The 27,383-nt window shown below is 35.7% G+C and overlaps 1 protein-coding gene across 1 annotated transcript; it reads right to left on the bottom strand.

The window, feature by feature from the left end:
* Positions 1-1,632: 1,632 nt before the first annotated feature.
* Dsg4 (desmoglein 4) lies at positions 1,633-27,383 on the bottom strand (the record flags this gene model as incomplete). The annotated part of the gene is given in 15 exon segments (XM_027935743.2): positions 1,633-2,400; positions 5,077-5,285; positions 6,703-6,766; positions 6,924-7,063; positions 8,772-9,077; positions 11,085-11,303; positions 13,809-13,948; positions 15,273-15,544; positions 18,681-18,866; positions 20,085-20,219; positions 20,487-20,653; positions 22,531-22,675; positions 23,189-23,344; positions 25,593-25,724; positions 27,324-27,383. Coding segments are annotated over 15 exon segments (3,099 nt in total), but the record flags the coding sequence as incomplete, so codon positions are not given.

Raw genomic sequence — 27,383 nt, forward strand, 5'->3', positions numbered from 1 at the left:
TTATTTTGCACTTAAACTTCATAAAACCTATTTCTTTAAGAGATACTTTTTGTTCCAAATAGCAATAGCAAAGTCCATGCAATAGACAAAATTTAATCCTCTTCATTCTGATGAAGTTATAGTATTGAAACACTGGCTAGGGTATATGAGCAATGGGTTCAAGGTTTTGTTCTACAACTAGCTCCTTGTGGTCATTTAATCCACTTTTAGATTCGTTGACTATAAAATTGGTGAAATGGGTAAACGATTATGTAAGATGACTCAATTTTTATAATAGTTTTATTCATAAAGGAACAAGCAAACAAACAAACAAACAAACAAAAAAAAACAACAAGAAGTCCAATTACTTCCTTATGAAAGGAAAAAGCCCTGAAAATGTTTATTTCATTTCATTTACATTATCTTTCTAGTAACATTATAGTTACTGCTATATAGTTTACATATTTTACAGAATTAAATAAAACTACTCTGCAGAATTTCTTTTTCTTAAGCCAACTTTTATGTCTACTGAAGCCATCTGTGCACGTTTCCATTTCATTCATTCAGTGTGAGTAGTAATATTAGAAACCCAGCTTGGTAATGGATCAAATAGGTTACTAGTTATTCTTGGTAGGAACTCAAAGTCATATTTCAGAGTTTTATTTTAAGTATAGAAATGAATTAAAGGCTCTATGAAGATAGGAATCATGTTTGTCTTTTTTACCTCTGTGCTCACAGACCCAAGACCAGTGTTCAACACCTAGTAGCTTCTAAGTAAATATTGTTGAGTATATTAAAAAAAGATAGGTGTGCTTTAGAAAACATCTGGCTGCCAAATGAAAGCCCTATGATCCAGGTCAATAAAACTGTTTAAACTATGTTTCACATCGTTTTAGACAAAATTAGAAAAAAGTAGTGAAAAAATTCCCTTTACTGGGGAAAATGCTAAGATTTCTCTTAAGATCTGTTTTTATTGTAGATTTGTCATAAATTTTCTTTTGCAATTCTAAATTAATATTACAGTAATGATACAAATTGATAAAGTGCAATAAAATTGGTATGTGTATATATACTTCCTTTTGAGGAGCCACTTCCTGTTGGCAAACTCTTCTTAAAAAATTAAGCATGCCCTATCACTTAATATTGCTTATCTTGAGAAATCGTTTGAAAAAACAAATGACTTCAGATATCTATTAACATATGTTCCATATTCCTTTACCATTTCCTTTCAGAAATGTACTTTAAAAAATTTTTTTAAAGAAATATTTCTCTAAAGAAAATACGGCCAGATAAAACTTCTTTGAAAATCCCAAGAACGTGGACATCTTGATTTACGTGACTTTCTGTAGGCCTCAAGACCCATTGGATTTGTGAAATGAGTTATGCACTTTAGACAATATCAAAGGATACAAAATATTTTCTTTAAGTTTTTTGGCATATATTGAAAATCAGAAAAAACTAAGAAAGACTTATCTAAAGTGCTTAGCCATATTTATCCCTTGAAAGATCCAATCAAAGCCACATTAAACTTAGAACATCTGAATGTTTGTTGACTATTAATATTTTAAATATAGTACATTATACATCTTTGATGAATGTTTTGGTGACTATTAGGCTGCAAGATCAGCTTCTAGTATACCGGTCATAAATCACTTACTGTTGGGAGTAATGTATGTTACTATATCTTGTCACTCTGTGTCGAGACGTCATTGGGGATGTAGAGCCAATGGTTTGGCTTATGTGAATGTCTGGACTCACCATTTGTGTCACTTGAATTTCTGGCCCTACCAAAATACCGCCACTCATCACAGGTCCCATACAACCATCAGTCATGCTACCATTGTTCATGTCAGGCATACCAGGGCTAGACAGGACTCTCTCAGCATAGTATACATTGTGTGTGTTGGCTAACTCGGCAGGCACACAAATATTCCCTTGAACATCATAGACAGGTGCCATCACTGTTTCTGTTACTACAACATTGGGAGGAAGCTGAGGATCAAAAACAATTGTTGTGGGTTGTACACATGGGTCAGCAGTAGTGTAAGTCTCAGTCACTATGATATCCCCATGAATCACGGGTTCAGAGGCTGCCATTTCTGCTTGGAATTCAGCTTCTGAGAGAGTCATTCCTGAAGATTCATTAACAAAGTAATTAGGTCCCAGCAAAGGGAGGTCAGTACTGATAGGGATACAGGCCTGGTGTGAAGGAAATGGCTCAATTTCGGTGTCTAAGCAGATTTCAGCAAGAGTCCTAAATTTTGGATCTAAAGTTTCCATGTAGCTTTCATCCAGGTCGTCCACGATCCAACTGCAGCAACCAATGGAGCCCACAGGTGACCCAACTCCCTCGTGGTCGTAGATAAGCAAGCAGTCATTGGCTGGTCGGCCTTCATCCTCATCTGCATATGCGTATGCTTTCTAAAATTAGAAGAAAAATGGAGAAGTAGAAGTTTCCTTTCCCTTAAAATAATCAGAGAAGCCCTGCCAGTGGCCCATGCTTATAATCTCAGAGGCTGGGGAGGCTGAGGCAGGAAGATTGTGAATTGAAAGCCAGCCTCAGCAAAAGCGAGGTGCTAAGCAACTCAGTGAGACCCTGTCTCTAAATAAAATGTAAAATAGGCCTGGGGATGTGGCTCAGTGGTCCAGTGTCCCTGAGTTAAATCCCTGGTACCTGCCCCCCAAAAATAATAATCAAAGAAGACTAATAGCAATGCTTCAGAAACTTCTAAGGTTAAATCAAGGAATAAATTGAGGAAAAAGACTAGCACTTAATGTATTACTAAATAACTGGAATTTTTATAAAGGAGATCAGATTGCATTAATGATGCATTCAATTTGAGGATTAAACATGAATTTCTCTTATTTGAAAACTAATAAATGATAATGACTATATTTTGTTCAGATTTGAATCAAAATTAATATTTAAATCTATTGTAGTTATAGATTTTTGTTTCTGGAATAAAATTGTATTTAGTTATGTTCAAACTATTTATATAAAGAGAGATATTTGATCAATTTGAAATGAAAGCATTTATAAAGATTTAAATCTTTCTGAGCTACAGGGACTTGTGTTAGAATGTTCATGAAATTTTATGTGGCTTGAGCTGAGAGAGCTGGAATGATCTCTGGAGTTAGTTCCATAAAAAGGAAGGCACTAAAAGATCATCTACCATGATTTTAAAATTATTCTTTAAAGAAAGACATTTAAAATGAAACCTTAGGTTGGAGCACAATATGTAGAATAGAACAGATGCAAGTAGAATCTCCCTGTTTGGAGGGGGTGCAGACCTGCCAGCTCTCTTCCTTCTTCCCTCACCTATAATGGTCTTTGTTATTTAAAATCAGAAAAAAACAAAACAAAACTGAAAAAGCCTTATCTAAAGTGCTTAGCCATAAATCTTATGGAATCTTACAGGTCCGGCAAAACAGCATTTGAAATCCCTTGATGTAGTTCAACCTTCTGTTTACCTTATAAAGTAACTACAAGCCCAGAGAAGGTAAGAGTTGAATTGCTTGCCCAAGACCCAAACAGTCTTAAAACAAAACTTCAAATCCAATTTTCCTTTTTACACAATATGGTGTTTCCCCTCTGATCCAGCCTCTAAATTCTTCCATTAGAAATGAATGATTTTTAGGCTTTGAACCAACAATTCATGAGTTTAGAATAACCTTAAGCCTTTGTTATGTAATATTTGGAATGACTCCTCAGTAAGAGGGTAATCTCCTCTTGCATGCATGGAACACAAATTAGTTTCCCCGGGGTAGATGTTGGAGATGTGTAAAGTGGCAGGAAGGAAGCATTAGTAAAATTTTGCAGAGGCTCACCTTGGGGTAGGGAGAGCTTGAGTCTCCTGAAATCACCTCAAAAATTTAGCACCATTTTTAAAGTGTCGAGCTAAATGTTTTGGGAAGGATGATCTCAGTTCCCACAAAGGAGAACACATTTTTATTTTGTCTCATAAAGCACTGATGATAACCAAAGGAAAAGTGCCAGATGCAATCTGCCATTAATCATAGAGCACCTTTGATACTGGTGGGGGTTTTATGAATAATTTAAAAAATATTTCTTCTATGGTATATTATTTGTGCCTGTTCTTTGAATGAATTGATTAATGGTATCTACCATTCATTTCAATGAATTTATAGTCTGAAACAGTATTTTTACTTGTTTAAATAAGAGACAGGGTTTGACAAAGTTGCTGAGGCTGGCCTGGAACTTGAGATCCTCTAGCCCTAGCATCCTGCATCTCAAAGATGGCATGTGTACACCTTGAGCCCAGCTTATTGCAAAAGTATTTTTAACTACTAATTTTAATACATAGTTTACATCTGCAACAACATCTTTAGCATCTTTTTTTTTGTGAATAGCAGTGGTGAAATTCATGATGCAGTAATGGTGAATAAAATAGGTTTATTGAAATATGAGATCCAATGGATTGCTAATTAATCAAATTAAACTTTCTAAATAGGGTACACAAGATTTATTTACCCATTATGTCATTGTATTAGGCCAGATCAGTGACTATGGACCTTTCTTCTTTGGGATGCTCATTAATAGACCTATGACCCTTTTTCTTAGTGAGAATGAGGTTAATGGAGGACAGGATGGGTGACCTCACTTCTAGGTCCTCATTTGTAACCCATTTGTGGTGATGCTATATGTGTACCTGAGCTTTCACCCCCTTCACTTCCCAGTCTTGACTTTTAATTTATTCTTCTCCATTTCTGGAGAACAGATGGGACATCATAAAGAGAGGACATGAATGCACATTTTTTTGGATCAGCATTCTTCTTGTTTTTTGATGCTATGGGAAACAAAGAAGAAATCAGAAGGAAACAGAAGACAGGAAAATGGAGAATGAAGAGGAATGCTAGCTTTTTTTTCTTTTGTTTTACTTTCTTTTTTTTACAGTATTAATATGTGTTATGGCAACTGAATATGTAATACTGCTGTGAATTGGCTTTATGTATGTTAAGGAGAAGTAAAATGTTTTTTTATTAAGATTAGGATAGGGCTAAGAATATTTGAACTTATTTCTGGAGGGGCCCACTGCCCTTGTTTTCCTGTTGTGTGTAACTGCGTAAGAGAATTACCTCTGAGAAGTAGCTGTCCAGGAAGGCCATGTTCATGCCGGTGTCTGCATACTCCCGCAGAGTTCCTATGGTAGAACTCCTCTTCCTCAGGGTCCCCATAGCTCCTCCAGCCACCATGCCCTCAGCCATTCCAACGCCTGTATTGAGTTCCACTCCTGACACACCTCCTTCAACTGTTCCTCCACCTGCATAGGTGTTGGTGTAGATTTCTGAAAAGAGAGGATGTCCCTTAATAGTGCTTGAGTTGCCTACGTTGCTCATGCATCCCAAACATTGCCAGCTGCTGTCTTCCAGCCCTCTACCACCCTACAATAAGCAGGCTCTGGAAAACCAGGCAAGGAACAGCAGGAATTACACCCAGAATCTCCAGGCTTGGTGAGAAAACAAAAGTAGCTGATACAGAGGGAGCAAGTTATGGGAGATAGACTTCGCCTTCGTGTATGCACAGAACCTTCTCCTCTAGACTTAGAGGTTCTGTAGAGCTTGCCAAGAGGAGCGGGGTCTCTGCATCGGTGCCAGTTCCTGCCTTTGCTACCTCTGGCAAGTGCCCCAGCCCCCATGAAAGAATGTGACTTGCATTTCCAACAGTCGAAATTCCAGGTCCTCATTCACACTGGTGCCGAATGGAGAGCTGGAATTCTCACATGAATGTTCAGTCAATGTATATCTTTGCATGGAAAGTGTCAGACTTGGGATACTAAGGAAAAGAAATCTCATGTCTGCTTCAGAATGGGGCAGCTCTCTATTTGGTTCCAGCATTGCACAATATCCAGGTATTTTTCAGTATTCTAAAGTGTGGGTGGGACTGGTAAGTTAGGAAAGTATAAGACACTGTTTATGCAAAAGAACATGTGAATTGAAGGAAAATTCTTCAACTTTTATTAGAACATATTTGCTGCTTTTTCTTTTGTTCTTATTTACATTGTAAATAATCCCTACAAGAGCCTATGCTCTGTCAGGGACAATTCTCATGTATATTTTGTGACATCTACCTGTATCATACCTAATATGTGTGTAATTTTGATATCATATTTAATATTTGTGTGTGTTTATTTGTTTATTTCTCCTAGCAGCACTTTGAAGTAGTAGGTATTGTGATAATTTCGATTTTAAAGAGAAGGAAATAGGCTCAGGGAAGTTGGGTCTTGCCCAGGGACTATTATTACTAATGAGTGGCTGAGCCAGGAATCAAATGGAAGCACTCTTATTTCAGAGTTTGTTGTAAAAGTCAAGTTTAAGATAGAAAAATAAAGTGGCCACTTCAACATGTCACTTTCCCTGTAATTATACGATCCGTTAAGGAGATCGACAGATATTTTTTGGGGGAGGGAGGGGTACCAGGGATTGACTTCAGGGGCATTCGGCCACTGAACCACATCCTTAGCCCTATTTTATATTTTATTTAGAGACAGGGTCTCACTGAGCTGCTTAGTACCTTGATTTTGCTGAGGCTGGCTTTGAACTTTCAATACTCTTGTCTCAGCCTCCAGAGGTGCTGGATTACAGTCATGCACCACTGTACCTGGCTGGATATGTTATTTTTTATAAGGTACTGTTAGGTGAGATAGGTTTGGTTGAATAATTTTGCAAATTGAAAAAGAAAAACAGAGTTTATTGTTCACTGACCAGAGGAATCAATACGATCCTGGGTATTAGAGGCTGTCATGGGTGCGCATATATTGGACACATCCTGAAAAGAAAAAAAAAAAAAAGATTTTAAAACAAATGTGTTATGTTAAACATTTTAACATTGACATCCACTCATTTTTGTGTCATGGGTAATCATTAAAGCATGCACAAGTTCCACCTAAACTCTGTGCTTCTCTGGAAAGTGACAGACCACTTACCCTGTCCTCGGGTTGGGCCCCCTCTATCCTCCAGGACTGCATCACTCCTTCTCCACCCTCAGGCACAGGAGCAAACCTGGTCCCCAGGCCCTCTGGTTGTCTTCGTTTGCAGCAGCACATGAGCAGCAAGAGTGGCGACACTGCCCAAGAAAGCAATAAGTAAGGGTTAAAATCTGTCGCTCAAGCTAGGAAGCCAATGAATTCATTGGTTTTTTGTGGCATTATGGTTAGAACCAAAGAGATAAATATTAAGATAAAAAATATTTAGGATAAATACTAAAATAAAATAAAATAAATTTTGCTCCTACAGGATTGAGAACACATCCATGTCTATAAATACTAACTTACCAAATCACATAGGACTTTAGAATGGAAATGGAGGGAGTGTGAGATCACTTAATCCAGATCCTTTACTGATAAATTAGGAAAGTAAAGTCCACTCTTTCCTCTAGTCCAAGATTCCTGAGCCTGTTGGTAGCATATTCAGGTCAGGAAGACTAATGAAATTCTAGTGCTATCCTGCAGAAAATGTAGCTGATTCTAGGTTTTAACCTTTAAATTCCCAAAGGCTTAAACATGCAGGTGCTTGGGTCTCATTTGGGGTTAGGACTCAGATGTGAGTAATTATAAAGCCTTCTAGGTGTTTCTTATGTGCTGCTAGGGCTGAGAACAACTGATTTAAAGGCTAGCTGCCATCTCAGTTGCTCTGGAATTGTGTTCTGGGAAAATGTCTCTAATATTATTTTGAGCATCATCCATTATTTTTTTATAGATTTACAAAATCACAGATTATTTTAAGGATGATAGGCTGTCCAAAAGTCAGTTGCTAATTTTTTATACTTTGAAATGATAATGTTTTAATTTGTGCTCATTCATTAACACATGTTCAATCCTTTTTAATTTTAGAACCAGTGTTTGATCCCCATGAAACTTAAGTCTTGCAAGGGCAACCTAAAATACGTGAAGTATTTCTGTTTTGAGGCTCTGCATGGTTTTTAAAAAGGTATATAGAGAGGAGAACTTCATTTTGAAAGTTCTGCTTGGGGCTCTTGCCATGGTCTTAGTTCAGAGCCCAGAAGCTAATTCCCTTTTCTAAACTCGATTCCAAGCATCCTATTGCATCATAGTCAGTAGGTCACCAGATCACCTGAGCTCCAGGTCCTTACTGATTCCTTGTTGCCTGTGGACCAAAGCCCAGAACATTTGGTATATCATGAACGTGCCTCCACGTGGGCCCCCAACCTATTTTTTAGCCTGTTCACCTCCTGAGTGTGCTCTGCTTTTCTATCCTCCTCCTGTCTGTTGTTTTATTTTGGTTTTTGGTTCTGAGGATTGAACCCAGGGCCTCACTCATGCTAAGCATGTGCTGGGATATACTCTTAGCCTCTCTCTGTTTGTGCTATTTCTTTGTTGTAGATGGCTATTTGGCTTTCCTACAAACATCATCCTTCTAAGAAAATTCTCAGCTTTCAAAGGCCGGCTGAAAATCCATTTCTTCCATAAAGATTTTCCCAACCTTCCTATTTTGAATTAATTGCTTTTGCTTTTCTGCTCTTAAAGCATGTTGATGAAATTCCCATTATAAGTTTATTTTATGCTGTTCTATATCTGTGTTGGTGATTAGCATGGTTTCTCATTTTCAGGACACTCACTAACTTCAGGTCATCTCAGGTACCATTATTGAATAGATGCCTACCTTATCAGCCCCATCATTTATTTCCAAGGACACACAAAAATTGCCATAGATTCTAAAAAGAAACAGCCACGTGAGCCTAGCCATCTTGGTGTGCCTGGTGACAGCCCTATTTTGAAGAACTGCTGAAAAGGTGGACTTAATACAATACTTACAGAGCAGAAGTAAGCCACCCATCGCCATCATGCCAATTGCTGCTGGTCCAAGACCAACATTTGAATCTCCAGCTTGGTCATCAGTGATTGTCCCATACATGTCATCAGGGGATGAGCTGATGTCTTCATTATAGATACCAGGAGTGCTAGAGTGCAGGCATATGCCATTGCTATCACAACTGCAGGCATCAAATTGCACAATCTGTGGCAATTCACATGCCCTGTTATAGCTGTCCTTCACTAGGATTGGGATTTGGTGAAGTCCTGGAGATATCACCTCATCAGTTGTCAGGATTGCAAAGGTTCCTGAAAAGGAAAAGAAGAAACAGAATCAATTAAAATTCCTTGAGGGTAGCTCTTAATACCCAAGACTAAATTAGAAACCGAAGTTTCCATGCTCTTAGTCGTAAAGCATCCTCTCCTTTGATTAATATTTTCATTTATAATTAATTGTTCAGTACTGCTCCCTGCTTATTTCTACAAAGCAGGCAGGGACTCTGTTGGTTAATTCTGGAGCAACAATACTTGGAATTTGATAGACACTCAATAAAATTGGTCTAATGATGAATTATACTTAGTTGAAAAAAATATTGGAAGTTTTCTATTGAGTATTACAGTTCACAAAATAACCTCCTTAGGGCTGTTATTTATTAATTGCCTTTGCATTTAAAATTAATTCAATAGCTATTCTAATTCTTTGTGCTACCTTGCTTATGAATTTCTATGTGAAATATTGCTTAAACATTGGTTGATATATACTTATTAACCCAGGGAAAGTTTAGAGATGATTAAATCTTTACCTAAAATATGAATAGTAACGAACTAATGTTAATAGTAGCTGATTAATGTAACACATAATTTTTTTTGTTGTGATGGTTTATTACCTTCAGTTAGCTTTATGAAAAGCCAGCTGTGTCTGTCAAAATCTAACCTGTGCACAAAATAAGAATCAAGTAAGGCAACATCACAGCAAGTAGACAAAGTTCATTGCATTCTTCAACATTAACATGGATTCTAGGAAAATTCTCTCTAGTGTGGTTATATTTATTGGCAAATTTATAATGTCATTTGTATACCTTTGCCAACCTTCATGTAAAACAGTTTATAAAAATATTTTTTACTCAGAATACCTAGGATATGAATGAAAAAAAAAGTGGCTAGCAATTATCATTTAAGAATGGTCTATTCAGCTTTATAGAGGAAGGTAGATTCAGAGTTATCCTGATTTTATTGGAATTTCTTTAATGTGTTTAGCTTTTAAAATATTGACATGGTTTTGTTGCCAAAAAAATAAAATAAAAAAAACTTACACCAAGTCTTTATTGGTGGTATTTTTTCCTGTATCATTCAGAGTTTCTCCATTCTGTAAAGTCTGTGAATGATGAAGCCTGGTGGTCTCAGAGTGGTAGGAAGTATTTTCTCTCACTTTGAGGGTAGTCTGATGCCCTCCTTGGTACCCCTCAAAGTTTTTTGTATTGCCCCAAATAAATGTGAACTCAGGGTACTATCTTAGTCCAAATTAGGTTTCTCATAGTATTTAATTTTCTATTTATACAATTAATGTTTCAGGAGAAAGAATCCATGGTAGATAAAATGGTATGTTGTTTAAAATTTACTGATTTAAAAAAAAATCAACGTCAGACATTCATTTCTATGTATCTATAGTCAGCACAGATACACAGAATGAGTCTTTCGCTTCACATTCTTTGGTTTATGCAATCCTTTATGTTTAAGTACTTTGCATGATTCTAATTTTAATGGCTGTGTAGTACCACATCTTAATAATATGTACCAGAATTTGTTCAACCTTTCTTCTAATACCGGGAAATTTGGGTTTAAATTTTTATCCTTACTAATAGCTCCCGATTAGAAACATTTTCATGGATCTTATGTGCTCCTTAGTAGACTATATGTAAATGTGTCTACATGAATACCCAAATTTCAGAGATTAGTGACATGCATGAAATTATTCAGAATAGGGAATTGTGACATTAGGTGATTTAGTTAAGCGTTCTGTTTATTTCATCTGATCAAATATTGGTTTACTTACTATATAAAATGATCGGTAAACTGGTATCTGTTATTTATATACCACTATTTATAAATGTAGCATAGATGAAACATTTTGACTTTTATTTCAGTCTAAATTTTTCCTCAAGTATCCTAAGTGTGTATAAGAAGTTTTGTTTTTTTTCCATTTAATGTGAATATGGCAAGAATTATGAAAAACAGACATAGAAATGACTTACCTAATTATTTGGTAACTGTTTTGCTTTTGGACTTAAAGTGTGACCCAGTTTACATTTCACTTACCATTTATTGGTTCGATATTCCATATGTCAGCTGTTCCTGGTGGCTCATCAACAACACAGAAGGTAAAGGGAGCCCCATAAGAATGATCACTAACATAGATAGGGACCGATGGAGAAACCATGCAGGTGGTGCTACTTTCAGGACAAATGACTGGACAGTAGTCATTGACATCAGGAACCTCAATACATATGGTTCCTGTAGCTGTTTTCCTAGAGCCGTCTGAAAAGCAAAGCATTATGTGTTGAGGTAAATGGTGCCAGGGAGAAAACTCTGTCTCATATTTCATGATGATGCAACAGTATATAGGAATCGTTCACCAGTTCATCAACCTGCTGTCACTCTTGCTCTTCCTTTGTGTGTTTCATTTCAGTCACATTGGCTTCTTTTGCTTTTTTTTTTTTTTTTTTGCAGTGCTGAGACCTGCACCCGATGGCTTGCTCATGCCAGGCAAATGCTCTACATCACCAGCCCTTTTTGGGTTTCTTGAACAAGTTTTTTCCTAACTTGAGGTTCTTATGCATTCTGTTCACTCTTCCTAAAGCGATTTTCATCTTCATTTCATTCCCCTAGAATCTCTGCATCCTAAGGTGGAAAATTAAATGTCCTTCCTCAGAGAAGTTTCACTGCTTTCTATTCTCACACTGTCCCAATAAATTAGGGCCCCCCAGACCAGGTGATAACCCTCCTTTTGGGATGCTTATGGAGATTTAGGTGTTGGAAATAACTGCAATTAAAATTAAATAATTGTGTATTTTTCTTTCTGTTTCTTTGTTGATTTGAATCCCTTCCTATTTCTCTCTGAAATGGTAATTCTGAAAACAAATATGAGTCAATTAGATTTTTTTTCCTCCTAACCCATTTGAAACAAATTTTTAGTTAACATAACTTATTGGAAAAGCCAGGGGATAAGAATTAGGAATCTGTGCCTGGTCCACTTTTTTATTCTATGTTCTCTGATAGTGAATAAAGAATTTCATGTTTGCTTTTGCAACCCACTTTGGTTTTCTCATCATTTGCAGACTAGAACATTATCACTTCTAGGACTTTACTAGGTCATTTTCTGAGAAGTTAATTGATTTTGTTTATCGCTTTTGTGTGTGTATCTAAGTGGAGTCACTGAGTTTACCAAATGACAATAAACCAATGAACTATCCATGTCTAGCATGATTTTGTACAATCTGTTCTGATACCCTATTTAGCAATGGATTTTCTAAAGTGTTTATTCACTCAGTCTCTCATTAGAGAGATGATCTCATAGATTGCTTTGACATTATCTGGTCCTCTTTGCTTTCTTATGGCCTCGTGGTGTAGCAACCAAAGCTGAAGCTATTGCTTACAGCACCTACTCTCCAATGCAGTTTGGTTCCCCTGGAGTTCTGTCTTCATTCATGATGGTCAGGCAGCCTGGGTCAAAACAGAACTGTCTGGATATCTCTGTGCCCGTGCAGACATTGCTCAGGTGACAAATGATGAGCCTGTGTTTAGTTTACCATGGATACATTTTGATTACACTTTCACTCTCTCTTTCTGCACTTGAAATGACTACTTTTCTAATTCTAGTTTAGGAAGATTGGCTTCAAATATAATCAATATGTAAACATGGGGTGTAGTCAACATGGTTAGAATCCATTTCCTTCTAGAATACTGATAGTAAATATTATTCATAAACTGACTCAGATGTTGAAAGTTACACCCTTAGGATGAAGACCAGAATCTGTGGCCCATTGCTTGGACTTTAATCATGGTCTCTTTTTGAATCTTACACTGCTCATTGTATCTTTCTCTTGTTTGGCTATTGTAAAGATCAGATATAAAAGTAGTGCAAACCTACAGTATTTATCTTACATTAGGCATGTGTTTGAGACATCTATCTTTCCCCTTCTTTCCTGGTTACTGACCTATCTCTGTTTTGTTCTGTAGCAGCTGGTTTCCTAGGCACTGCTCTGAAGAATCATTAACTTCTGAATAATCAACAAATACTGTTGCTACTCATCCAGATGAATGTGTAATAGATTTTCTCATGTGGGAAGTGGCTCAATTACAAATTAATTCAGTGCATTTGTGCTTCTGTGCTTTAAATTTGAATCTTCTATCTGGAATAATCTAGTACTTTCATGGATCATAGTATCTTATTCTGGGCAATATGTCTAATAAAACAGTACTCATGCAAATTTGTCATTGTAGCTCAGTTTTGGTGGCTCTAAAAAAACTATTGCCTTCCCAGCAGATGATCCCAGAGTGAACTTTGTGCACAGATTGTAGAATTTACTTTAGGTAAGCATTCCTGACATACTCAACAGGTGGGATTAGTCATACTTAAGAGATGAGGTAATAAATGGAAACAAAATTATATACTTTTTCTTTTTTTGGTGATGCTGCAGACCAAACCTATGGCCTCACACATATAGGCAAGCTCTCTACCACTGAACTAACTCCCCAGTCCTATGTATATATATATATTTTATCTTCTATGTTTTATGCTGTAAACCGTATTAAATTCTTTTTGAAAGTAGGTGAAATAAATTATTCCTAAGTGTAAATTAAATTCATACGTGTAGTTAAATTCAGTTTTTGATCTTAGGTGCTTAGAACGTTCCTTAAGTCTTGCCTATACCACTAAACGATATATTTTGTGACTCATATATCAACATAAGAATAATAACATTTATAATATTTAATATAATAGGATTAATATTTTAAAATATTGGAAATAAATATTCTTACCATCTATAGCCAGGATCTGTGCTGTGTACATCCCATTGGTAATATATTTTGACTTCTTATCAAATTCTCTAGAGAATTGTATTTTACCAGTCCTTGAATCAACTTTTAACCAGTTGCCTGCATCATGCCCTATGATATACCTGTTTTTAAATAAGTACATCATTATGCTTTTATGAAAATTAATACTTTAAAATCACATAAGAGATTCAATGTGGTAAACATATTGTTTCTGCGTGCTTTATAGTGACAATTGTCTTGATTTATAAAAGGTATCTATCTATCTATCTATCTATCTATCTATCTATCTATCTATCTATATGACAATAAGAAGCCAATATTAAATGTAATAATGCACAGGTTGACAAAAAAGTATTGAAATTTCATCATTCTTACTCTTCTAGCTCTGAGTGTAATTAACAAAATGTATGAGTTTCAGATCTATTTATTAAATCATAGCAATATTAAATATATTTTATTTATTTTAAAAAACAAATATGGTGTATTCATTTTTACATGTGGCATACTTAGTGTATGTGTTGTGGATTTTAGGGCATCTTGATTTCAGAGAACCCCATTGCTGGCCTGTTTGGGAGCTCTCCTTGATTCTCTCTCTGGGTCTTTTTATAGCTAATGGATTTAAAGTTCTTGACCTAATTGGAGGGAGATTTGGGTCTCTGTACCAGGCACAATTTCAAATCTTCAGTTCATTTATTTGATATTCTTCTTCCTTTCCCCTATACCATCAGGCTTCATACTTTTTTGAATCTGTCAACTTGTTATTTGATTAGTTGAAACTGTTAATATCAAAGTAATTTATAAGTCAATAGACTTTCTTGACTACAAAAATATTAGAAGGAATAAAAGGAGAGAGATGGGAAGCATATAGAGAAGACCCATCTACTTCACTGTTTTACATCGTTTTAATTTGTATCTATGTACCTAGTTCCCCTCATACCTACCTTTCTATTTCTCCCATTATGACTCTTTATGTTCATTAAATTTCTGAAACAACCATGTTTTAGCTTTTCCTATTGTTTTTCTTTTTCCTCTTAGGTTAAGCAGAGGGTTGAAATGAGTCTCAAAGTCATAGACACCCATGGGCTTTAAAAAAACAAGCAGTGACTCATCTTTAGAGTGTGTTTCTGTCTACAATATGATGTAATCAGCCTTAGTCCAGGCTAGTACAACTGGGTACAAGAGATCAAAGAGACTGCTGGAGTAACTTGGGTGGATCTTTAGTTCTACAATTGTTCCTTGCACACAACTAATCTTAAAATCAATCGGAGCTCTTATAAAAAAAATTTCAAATGCCACACTAGTTTTCTTAAAGAAATATTCATACAAAGAAGAGCAAAACAAAATCTTAAAAAAGTGTTTATAACCAAAATACACTAGCAGATACCACCATAAATTAACAATGGCCAGAATCAGGCTACACCAACATGAAGCAAGCATTGGCAGTACCTGACATTTGTTGCAGGATTTCCTGTGTCCATATCCATGGCTGTGTATGTGCCAAGCACATAATTCAATAAGGAATCTCCTCTTATTCCTTCCCGTACACTAAAAGTCATGGAACTAGGATGAAATGTGGGTCCTTCTCTCACGTTAACAATTTGAATTCTCACAGGGGTTGAGTGCATTCGGAATTGAGAAGCAACGGAGTGGTGAAAATCAGCTTGGTTTTTAACTCCAATACCAAGATTAACATTAGGCACTTGTTCATAATCCAGGGTCTAAAATAACGAAAAGTGAAAAACTCTGAAGCAGCCAACAACTCTCTTTTTATAGAAGGAGAAACCAGGACTAAAGCCCAGGAGCTATGCAACTCAGATTTTAAATGGGAAAAATAGTCATTACTGCATTGGGTATTTTAGCATCTGATTCTTTTTTGTCTTTTGGCATAATCAGGTAGGTATGTAGGTCATTTAAGTCTGTGGCTTTAAATTGGAGTCTAGTTTTGAATTTTTTATACAAAAACCCTTATACAAATGAACAGTTTATAAAAAATAAAAAATAAATTTAGAATGAAATAAAAAATGTTCACAACCGTTGAATGAATAAATCAATAGGACCCAGATTTCCTTTGTAGAACTCACATTTGAGAATCTGTTGGAAGTATGAAGAGCAGATTAAAGGAGTCAAAATATCTGACATAATTAAACAAATAATTTTTTAAAAATTATACAAACAGTTCTAAAGATCTTAGGAGTATTATAGTCAGCCTTACACTATAATTTAATTGCACTGGGCTTGGTGGATAAGAAGACTTCTTTATAGAGCTCATTCAAAAAAGTAAATACCACACCCTGAGAAAAATAACCTTTGAACTTGGTTTGCTGGGTGAAAGATGAATAGAATCGTTTTATCTAGAGTGACTGATGTGGTGACATGAAAAGTTCCAAGAGAAAAAGCCATTGTAAAAAAACAAGGGAGTGCTGGCCAATGTCTATCCAGATGTGCTCTGGAAGCTAAGGTGAGCATCACTTGCGATACATTTGCCAACAACAAAAGCCAAGATGTCTGTGGTCCCAGGGAAGTTCCAGGACATCATGAATGTTTTATTAGATTTTGGAGTTCAAATTTCCACATGTGCTGATAAGATAGATAGAAATATAAGCAGAAATTCACATGAATTTTTGTTGGGACATGGCTTAGCATGCCTCACTTGAATTTCAGCTAAAACCCTTGAGTTCAAGGATTTTGATTGCTTTTATACATCTGTTGACAGTTGCCACCATAATACAGATGAATGTTCCAGTGCACATAATATGAACTATGGAGCTAAATAGGAATTGCATACTCAAAGATGAATTTTCAATGGGAAGAGATTCCTGTTCTATAACTCAATTTTTGAAAAAAAAAATATAACTCAATTTTTGTTTTCTAGAATTCCATGTTATCTTTAAGTAAATGAAAAATCTGGGAACTCTATTCTGGTAGAGAAATCTCTTGGGGTTTTCCTATGTGTATACGCACAAATACACTTCTGTTCATTACAGTAGTTCTCTCCCTAATGAACAGACTGTAATGCAAACAGACTAACATGTGCCTACATTTTTACCTACTATAGGAACTCATGGAATCTAGGGACAGGAAGTTGATTGAGGATCAATATTCTTTTTAGCAGGGAAGATTACAAGGGGAAATGCAGACATTTGCATTTATTTTTTCCAAGTGGGATCCTTTGTCAAGAATTTTCTGATTGTGTCTAGACATCTTAGGTTTGCAAAGAGCAACAATAACAAACTGTTTACCCCAAAGTGTCTTCTTGGAGTGAATGACTAAATCAGATTCTTAGGACCTAAGGACTTAATTAATATAGTAATTATTTTTGTAAGTTTGATCTTTTCAGAGTTGAGTTCATAAGCCTATTGCTATTTTTTTTTAAATTCCAAAGCATATCTTAGTGTTTAATAAAGGGCTGAAAACTTTTTTTGGTCAAAGATGTGATAGTAAATATTTTAGATTTTGGGAGTTGTGTACAATTTCTGTCTTAGTATTCATCTCAGCCCTTGCAGTATGAAAATAGCTAGAGAAAAATGTATAAATGAATGAATGTACCTGTGTTCCAACAAAAAAATTTATTTATAGAGTAGAGGGTTGGCCAGATTTGGCCTATGGGCCAAAGTTTGTTGACCTCAAAGCAACATTCTCAAACAGTAAGACTATAGTGTATTCTTTGAGTCCTTGTGTTTTCGGAAAGAATTTTAAAATTTTGTGGTTTCGTTTGAATGACAAAAAGTCTATAGATATCTTCTATAATTTTGGTGACCCTATCATAAATTAATACACTGCATGATTTCAGTGCATGATTGTATTTTGTTGGCAAAGTAATAATACTTTAAAAATTGCATCAGGCACTTGAGAAAAGGAAAGATACTTGATGCACAGATGATGTGTTTATATTAGGTGAAGGCTAAATGGATTCCTAATATACTTTTAAAAAAATTCACAGTAACTTCAACAGAAAAAAGTAGTGACCAAATGGAATAATCACAAGCATATTATGTACCAACCTAAATAGATGTGCTTGTGTGTGTCTGAGTGTGTATTTTCCTGCCTGTAAGTGTTGTTTATATTGTTAATGGTAATTTCCTTGGAGAAACAAAATTCTCTCATTATATGAATATTCATGTGATTTTATTGGTTTGTGGTTTTGTTTTTAATTTATCAATGTTTAGATTTCATTGTTGCCCATGAAGTAAAATAATAAAGTAGTTTAAGAAAAAATATAGGAAAAAGTCACCCCTGAGAGTTCAGTATTCAAGGTTCTCAGCATAATGACCCTATGCAACATCTATATTCCTCCTCTTTCTTTCCTATGTAAAACCTCTGCTTAGCACAGCCTCACAGGGCTCTTACCAGGGACCAAATATGTGGCGTGTTTTCTTGCCTCTCTGTGTTTTTGTTCCTGCCATTATCCACAGTAGCAATCTCAGTTACAAGGTCTTACTTAAATCCTACTCTCTGCTTTTCAGACAAATCTAGCTCAGAAGGATCCCCCCTTCTCGTATGTCATTAATTAGTCCATATTTCATCCATTTGGCAATCAGTTAAGTTTTATATCATGAAATCTTTAACATTACTTATTATATTGCTAAATTCACAGCTGTTATTTAATTCAAAGATACTTCCTTTATGTTATCAAATAGATCTGGGCACTGTGAGAACAAACCAGTCTTCTTATTTTTCCTTAGTAATAACTGTATTGTTGGGAGGGAAGGGTCAGACTGACACAGTGGCCTGCTTTAGACACATGTCAATATAAGCTGCATTCAAGGTTTTATGGAGTACTTTAAAGGCAGATTCTGTCACTGAGAATTATTAAAAAATTCCTTGAAAGAAAATATCGAAGATCCCATACTATACCTTGACTACTTTCAAAATGCCTTCATTGGTACGTGGGTCTGTTTGAATATCAAACCAGTTTCCATCATTTCCAGAAAGGATTAAATATTGTGCCAACCAATTATCGGTGCCTTCTTCATCAAGATCGATTGCTCGTAGTCTGATCAGTTCTGAACTCAAACAATTTTCTTCAATGCTTGCTGAGTACTGAAATGACATGGATTGATTTTTATAATCAATGAATTTTCAAAAGCAAAAAGATACTTACTAATACATAGTCATCTTCTAAAATGCTAAAGATGAACTATGTCAATGAGTTTGTACTGTTGTTAAATGGCAAATGTCCAATCATAAATAAAAGAATTAAATAATTCTATGATAATAAAATAGATTTTCATGTGCTGCATGTGAAATCAAGATCAAATTGGCACTCTCTCATTTTGTCTTGATTTTAGAATTCAAATGATTGTCTTAATCTGCATCTGTGGCACTTAGCTTTATCACCAGTGCATCTAGAAATAAAGATAATGGTGGAAAATGGCTGGGAATTCCATTAAAATTAGTTCAGCAAATCAGTAGACATAAAAAGGAAGAGTGGTTGGACTTCTGAATTCTCTTCATTAGAGTTTTCTATGAGTGTGTGTCTGAGTGTGTATATTTTTATCAACAGTATATTTTTATCGACTCCATTCCTTTCTGTTAGATAGGGATCAGGTTTTTTTCTGTAAAGGGCTGATAATAAATACATTAGGTTTTATGGCCCAGAAAAATCCCCCCTTTTTTTTTGTCTCTGCTGTTGAAGCACAAGTTAGCTACAGACAACATGGAAAAGAATGATCAATAAAATACATTTTTACAAAAACAGGTGGCAAGTCAGATTTGTCCCTGGTATTCTACATTTTACGTTTTTATGCCTGAATATGAAAATTGAAGTTGAGACTGCTTGGGATTCTGGTGGAATTAATTCAGCCCATCATGAGTCATATATGAACATATTACTATTACATTATTCTGATTTATATCAACGAATTTATACATTTCTGTGAGGAGAGTATATGGAGTAGATAGTTCTTGCTTTCAGATAGATTTTCTTTGAAATAGTGAGTTAAAAATAAACATATAGAGGCTAGGGTTGTGGCTCAGTGGTAGAGCGCTTGCCTTGCACGTGCAAGGCACTGGGTTCGTTTCCCTGGCACCACATAAAAAAAACTAAATAAACAAAATAAAGGTGTTGTGTCCATCTACATCTAAAAATATTTTTAAAAATAATTTAAAAAGATAAATATATAACATTAAGTTATATTATTATACACAAGAAATTCAGAGTTCATCCATACAAGCGACAAAACCAGGCTCATGAATTAATAGGAAAGCAAATCGATTACTGATACTTATGGAAGAATGATCATAGGAAAATCCACTTACTGAAGTCTTCTCTAAGATGGGGAAATTATCATTGACATCCAAAACCTTGATTCTACAGTCACACTCAGAGGACAGTCCATCTTCAGCTCCATCACGATCAGAGCCCCGCACAAGTAGGTTGTACATACTGTGTTGCTTAATTAAGATAAAAAAAAATTGTAAGACTTAGATCTTGTCTTGAATAGAATTTAACATATTCCAGTGCCTTTATCTGTCTTTTCTTTTATATCCACATTAAATAAAATCTATATGATTGATCTTTTAATTTTCATTAAAAAATGACTTTGCTTGTTTTCCATCCCTCCTTCACGTGGGATTAAGGGAAGACATGGATCATTTCATCTTTGTCTCTTCATAACTGAATTCTTTATTTCTTATCATTCCATTCACAGAAGGCTTTACCTCTCTGTCAAGGAAACTGGACATGGTGCGGACTTCTCCAGTGTACCTGTTCACAATGAACATTGGTGCACCTGCAGGCTCCTGAGAAATGATCTTGTAGGCGATTTTAGAATTCAAATGATTGTCTTCATCTGCATCTGTGGCACTTAGCTTTATCACCAGTGCATCTAGAAATAAAGATAATGGTGGAAAATGGCTGGGAATTCCATTAAAATTAACTCAGCAAATCAGTAGACATAAAAAGGAAGAGTGGTTGGGCTTCTGAATTCTCTTCATTAGAGTTTTCTATGAGAGTATATTCCATAACTCACAGCTATACTGGTGATTAGTAAAACAGCAGTGGTTTGCTTATATGAAACTTATATGAAACTTTCTACTATTTATAAAGTACTTTACTCCTTAAATGATTAAATGGTAAATTAGTAAATATAGAGCTCTTTAGTGTGTGAAAAAGAAGTTCAGAAGACTATCAAAAGTCAAAGGAAGTGATTGTGTCAGTTTCAATTTTTTGCTATGGTCTTGTGAAACTACTTTAAAATGCCCCATTGAGAAAGATTATAACTTAGTTAAATTCAACATTGCAATTATTTACTGAACACCCACATTCTTAATTGTCACTCACCTAAAAATCAGAGAATTACTATAGATTACACTGGAAGATAATAGCACTTTACTAAGTAGTCAAAAATACATAATTACTGAAAAGAAGATTTGCTCATAGGAATATAAGACATTTTTAATTATTCACAGAGACAGAGAACAGGCATCCCAAGTCAATCCCCAAGGATAGTAGTGCATGGGGCACATTTTCCAGAGTTGACAGATTCCCTGACATACTTTTGCTTTGCAGGTCCCAAAGTAAAAAATCCTACCCCAGATAACCAGGAAAGCCCTAAATAGAAAGATCCAGGATTCCAGGACATCATAGTCTGTGCAGGTTGTGCCCTGGCCCTGCAGTCTTTATCTAGTAACTACTCTCTCTGGAAGAAGCATTAACGACTTCTTTTTTTTAGCTTGTGATTTTTAAAAAAATTCTAATTTGTTATGTATGACAGCAGAATGCATTACAATTCATATTACACATATAAAGCATATTTTTTTCATATATCTGGTTGTACACAAAGTAGAGTCACACCATTTGTGTTTTTATATGTGTACTTAGGGTAATGATGTTCTTCTCATTCCCCTGTCTTTCCTACCCCCATGCCCCTTTCTTCCCCTCTCTCCTTTTTGCTTTATCTAGAGTGCATCTAATCCACCCATGCTCCCCCTCCAACCCCATTATGAGTCAGCATCCTTATATCAGAGAAAACATTCGGCATTTGGTTTTTTGAAATTGGCTAACTTCATTAACAACTTCTCATCAGCAAGGTGGTGACTTGGATGAAGGTTTTGCCTTCTCTTCCTTCACCAAGGCTGTCCTGAAGTATGTTAGCAAGGAAGCACTCTCTGTTTTGCCTCCTTTTGGCAAATCTTTCTCTCTGCCTCTTTACGTTCTCCCATCCTTTACATTAAAAACCATTTTGTGTTTATCTGCTTTACTTCTGAAACTTATCATTTTTTTCCCAACATTTTCCTCCTAATGGACTTAGAGGTATTTTGGCAGGATTTGTAAGGGAAAGGGATGTTAGAGGACTGTGTGTGAGGAAGAGGCATAGCCAGCACCATCACTCTGCCCTGGTGTGGTTCAGCCAATAATTTTGAGGACAGACCAGAAAGGGACCTTATTTAACATTCATGATTTCTTCCTCAGGTTACTCTTGTGGACTCAGTACACCGTGAACCCATGAATACTTGAGAAAGGTGCAAGCACTGGCTTAATTGCATGTGTAAAAATACCTAAAAATAAGAGGATATTTAGTATTTTTAGGCATGAGTTCTTTTCTGAGTTTTCAGTTAAAGTTTGTGGAGTTTATTCAAAAATGCAAGTTGAGCTCTTTCCGATCTTTAAGTTACCAATATCTGTAAGTTTCATTGTTCTAAAGCTTTTGATGAAAGGAATTAGATAAGGTGTAAAGCAGAGAAAGGGCATCTTCTGACTTACTGGCGTCACTGTTTTCTTCAATGCTGGCTGTGTACACGTTCTGTGTGAAGACCGGGGGGTTATCATTTATGTCCATAACTTTGACTCTGAGCTCCAGCGGTCTCTCTAAATCTTCACCCCGTGAATTCAGAGCCCGGCAATAGATCTGTGGAAAGTTGAGAAAAACAACAACAACAACAACAACAAACCCAAAATTGACATTCTCCACCAAAGGAAAGGAAGTAACATGTTTGAAAGTGCAGGCTGAAATATGCAAAAGAAACAATTTTTTTTATTGAAGTCAGACCATATTGTCGTCTACAACTAAAATGTCATCAAGACATTTGGTCATGTGCTACTGCAACACACAAGAGAATCCTGCATTATAAACATACATTTTCACTTTTCCCACTCCCTCACTTGTTTCAATTTAGTGTGTTATCAAAAGTAAGCCATATGCCTGAAATGATTCAAATTTTTTTTTCTTTCTTTAGTTGTAGATGGACACAATCACTTTATTTATTTATTTATCTTTATGTGATGCTGAGGATCAAACCCAGTGACTTACATGCTAGGCAAGTGCTCTACCACTGAACCACAGCCCCAGCCACTGAAATGATTTTTTTTTTAAAGGAAGAAAAATAATATGAATAAATCTCAACGCACTGCTGTGACTTACCAGGAAGAGTGGAGTTATCTCTCTGTCCACCACCGAAGTGATGTTAATTTCCCCAGTGCGAGGATTAATGGTGAACACCCCGTAAGGTGGCCGATCAATCCCTGCTCCAGAGATTCGGTATGTAATCTTATGATTCACTTCACAGTCTGATCGAATCTATAAGCAAAGTGGTTTAGGATTATGAGAGCAAATCATAAACCTCAGAATGTCTTGGAATGAAAGCAAGTGGGAATTGAAGCCAAATGGTGTTTGGTTTGAGAGCCCAAGACTTATTCAAACATCTGCTCTTGGTGAGGACAACACTATTACCTGATAGGCTTGTATGAGATGATTATACAGCCCCAGTACAAAGTGTATGTGCACACAGGATACACACTTGATGCTAGATTTGTTATATTAGCAATACGTTCAATTCTCTGATTTTGTTTTCATAGAGACAATCTGATAGAAGAAATCAGGATTGTCAGCATTTAAAAATGTGTTATATTAATAAGTACCCTGCTTAGATTTGAGATTTAGCCAAAATGGCAGATAAATTAAGAAAATTGGAAGAGAAATACAGTGTTTAGAAAATTTAAAAAATTAATTTATTGTGTCATTCTTCTTCCAAATAGATTTTTATGGCCAATATTCTACCACATGGATTTTTTTTTTTGGGGGGGGGGGCGCAGGGTACAGTGGATTGAACCCAAGGGACACTTTACCACTAGCTACATCCTCAGTCCTTTTAACTTTTTATTTTGAGACAGGGTCTCACTGAGTTTCTTAGGGCCTCATTAAGTTTCTGGGACTGGCCTCAAACTTGCAATCTTTGTCTCAGCCTCCTGAGTCACTGGGATTACAGGTATATGCCATCACACCTGGCTCTCTACCATGTAGATTTTTAAAAATAGTTTTGTAACTGTTGCTAATAAATTTAAAATAAGATAGTTTATATTTTGAAACTTTATCTGTATACTAAAGATGAGAACATTTGGTAAAAGATTAGAATTTATTATCCAAACAACTACAATTAATTAAAGTAAGTGAGGAATATAATTTCAGTTAGCTCAGGTCTATTCCAAGGATCTTTTTTATGCAGAAGAAAACTCAGAAATATCCACAATGCAAATAAAAAACAATGTGCAATATGAGGAGGATAACATAAAGTTATAACTATGAATTTAATGAAAATAAAAATGATAATTTAAAAATAATTTAGATAACTTAAAAATAATAATTTAAAAGCTTTCTCTAGCCCCTTTTGTTGAGGGTCTTGCTAAATTGCCCAGGATAATCTTAAACTTGTGCTTCTCCTGTCTTAGTCTCCCAAGTAGCTGAGACTATAGGTGTGTGCCACTATACCTAGCATTTTTTCTTGAGCTGAGGTTACACCCATAACCTCATTGCTAATACTTACTCTATTTTGTTGTTGTTGTTGTTAATTTGAACCTAGGGGAACTCTCTCACTGAGCTATATCCCTAGCCCATTTAAAAAATTTGAGACAGTATCTTGTTAGGTTGCCCGCTGGCCTTGGACTTGCAATCTTGTTGCCTCACCCTCCTGAGTATCTGGGATTACTGGCATGTACCACCATGCCTGGCTGATACTTGATTTTTAATGTAAATCTGTAAAGCAGGAATTTTGGTAGATAAATCTGATGTTGATTTCAAATTTAGTTCAAGGCCAAGAGAGCCAGAAAGAACTAGCAAAGTTGTTAATGTGGATCCTAGTCTGCATGGATTGATGGATTACACATGATTCTTTCTTTAGCTCTCCTTCCTTATTGGTAGACATTGTTTGTGAAGGCTTTTTAAAATTTTTTTCTTAAGCTTTTTTTCCCTCCTCTCCTTTTCAGTATTAAACCCTCGCTTGCATACTAGACAAGCTATTTCCTATTGAACTACATCCTCAGCAAACCCCACCATTTTTCCATGAGATAGTGTCTCCCTATGTTGACCAGGCTGGCCTCAAACTTGTGATCTTCCTGCCTCAGCCTCCTGAGTAGCTGGGAAACAGGAGGCACCATCAGGCTTGGCTTGTAAAAGCCTTTTACTACCCTTCTACCTCCAGGTTGTAGAAATCTGATGGGAACATTTCTGACATCATCTTTACTTGCTTGACTTAATCAAAAGCGATATACCCTTGATTTTTCAAGATATAGTCTTCAGACTATCATACATTTCCTATAACACAGACATGTAGTTATAAGCAGCACACAAACAAATAAAATCCACTGGTGCTAGAGATCCAAGTCTTTCTTCTTGGACCACTTGGACTCTCTAGAGAGTTCTGTATCAGCTCCCAGCACGTGGTACTCAAAAAGTATCTCAGCAACACAAGCCATGACTGCAAATGTTCTAGAGCTTTCCTGCACAAAAGCATTGCGATCAGCTCAGGATAGTTCCATTTGTCATCACTTACTCTGGCAATTGGATTCCTCTTCGAGTTGTCCTCTCCTTCTCGACAGGCAGCTGCGAACTTGATCCACTCCCGCTTTTGTCTTCTGACAGTTTGCCACGTTGTCGTGCCATTTTCAATGTCTAGTTCTTTCACCTTAAGCAAAAATGGTTCATATTTCTTACAGAGTTAAAACACTTTTACTTAGGATAGACATGCATTTAACACTGTCAGGAGGATCCAGAAGAAACAATATTGTTGAATTTGAGGAACAAAGGGATTTTTTTACTAAATCACAACTCTGGAAAGACATAACTCGCCTACCTCTGACTACTACTTCTTTTGGAATCATCTTACTTTTAACTAGAAGACTCTAGTGCAACAGATTTCATTAGTTGTCTGTGTGCTCAAAATGGACATACTTAATCATATGATGGAGTTTTTCTCTTATCTATCTTCACTAGGTAGAGGCCTTTCCTACCTCACCTTTCCTTGAGCTCTGACCAGACTTTACCAACTCTAGAGTGCAGATTGTCACTGTTCCATGTGAGTATGTCCCTTAAAAAGTGGTAGTTAGATAGTTGTGCTCACCTAAAAGAGGGAAGGCATTTTTTCTTCTGTTGATAAAACACCACTGTGGCTAAGCATCCAAATATGTTAATGCAAAATTAGAAGAATATTGTTAAGTGATGGGACCAGAGATAATCATTTGCATGTCTTTATGGCTTCTCAGTATTGTATATTTGTATCTCTGCTTGCTATATGTTTGTCCCTTTATAATTTCATGTTACTATTATTGGTGAGTGCTTAACAATTTTATACTAAATACTGCAGAATTTAGAAATGCTACTACATCAAAAACATATACATAATATGAGTTTATTTTTAGAAGTTCTAATGTCTTTTTTGAAGCATAAGTGGTTATATGTTTACTTAAGCTAAGACTTTAATTACCACTTTTGGGGAAGCAGATGTTCTATATAAATGGAGTTTTTTTTTAAAGAACTAATGCATTTACACTTAATTTTAATACAATTTCTTGAAAGGTCTACATATTTTCTATTTTGTAAATAGAAATTAGAAAAGTAATTTCATCTTTTCCAATGATTAGAGATGATTATAATGAAAATTAACTATGATAATAAAATTAAACACCAACAGAGAACAGGAGAGTAGGTTTATTTCCTGACTCCCACTGCTTGTGTATGTGTGTGTGTGTGTGTGTGTGTGTGTGTTTGGTGCTGGGGATTGAACTCATAGCTTCATTCATACTAGGCACTGGCCACTGAGCTACATCTCCAGCCCTGTGGATCTCACTTGAAAAGGTACCACATTATTTAGTGGCTTAGTTAGTGATACTTAAAAATGTTTTTTATTTTTAATCTTTCCCTCATTCATAGACCATCAATTGTCATTCTTGTTGATGTGTCTAGAAATCCTCTTCCATTCTAAAATGTTTCTTTGCTTCTTTTGCTGTGTCATTGGTTGGTTGGGGGACATGTAAGTAAGCTACTAACATAGTCTGATGAGTAGGTGTCACTACCAAGACACTGAGCTGTCACAAACCATGCTCTAAATAGAAATTTGGGCGTCTGGGTTTTGTCATTACTATTTAAATTTGGTTAAGGTTATTTCTCTTAATTTTGATCTGGATGTCTTACAGATTCAAACATTCTAATTTTTGATATATGATACATTATAGAATCCAGCTTTCTTTTAATTTTATGTAGAGAAAATAATTTTATCATACATTACCTCGACAATAAATTCGCTGTTTACTTCCAGCACCACCTGTCATGGAAGGCACAGTATTAG

This window comes from Marmota flaviventris, chromosome 16, assembly GCF_047511675.1.
Source record: "Marmota flaviventris isolate mMarFla1 chromosome 16, mMarFla1.hap1, whole genome shotgun sequence".
Lineage (NCBI taxonomy): Eukaryota > Metazoa > Chordata > Mammalia > Rodentia > Sciuridae > Marmota > Marmota flaviventris.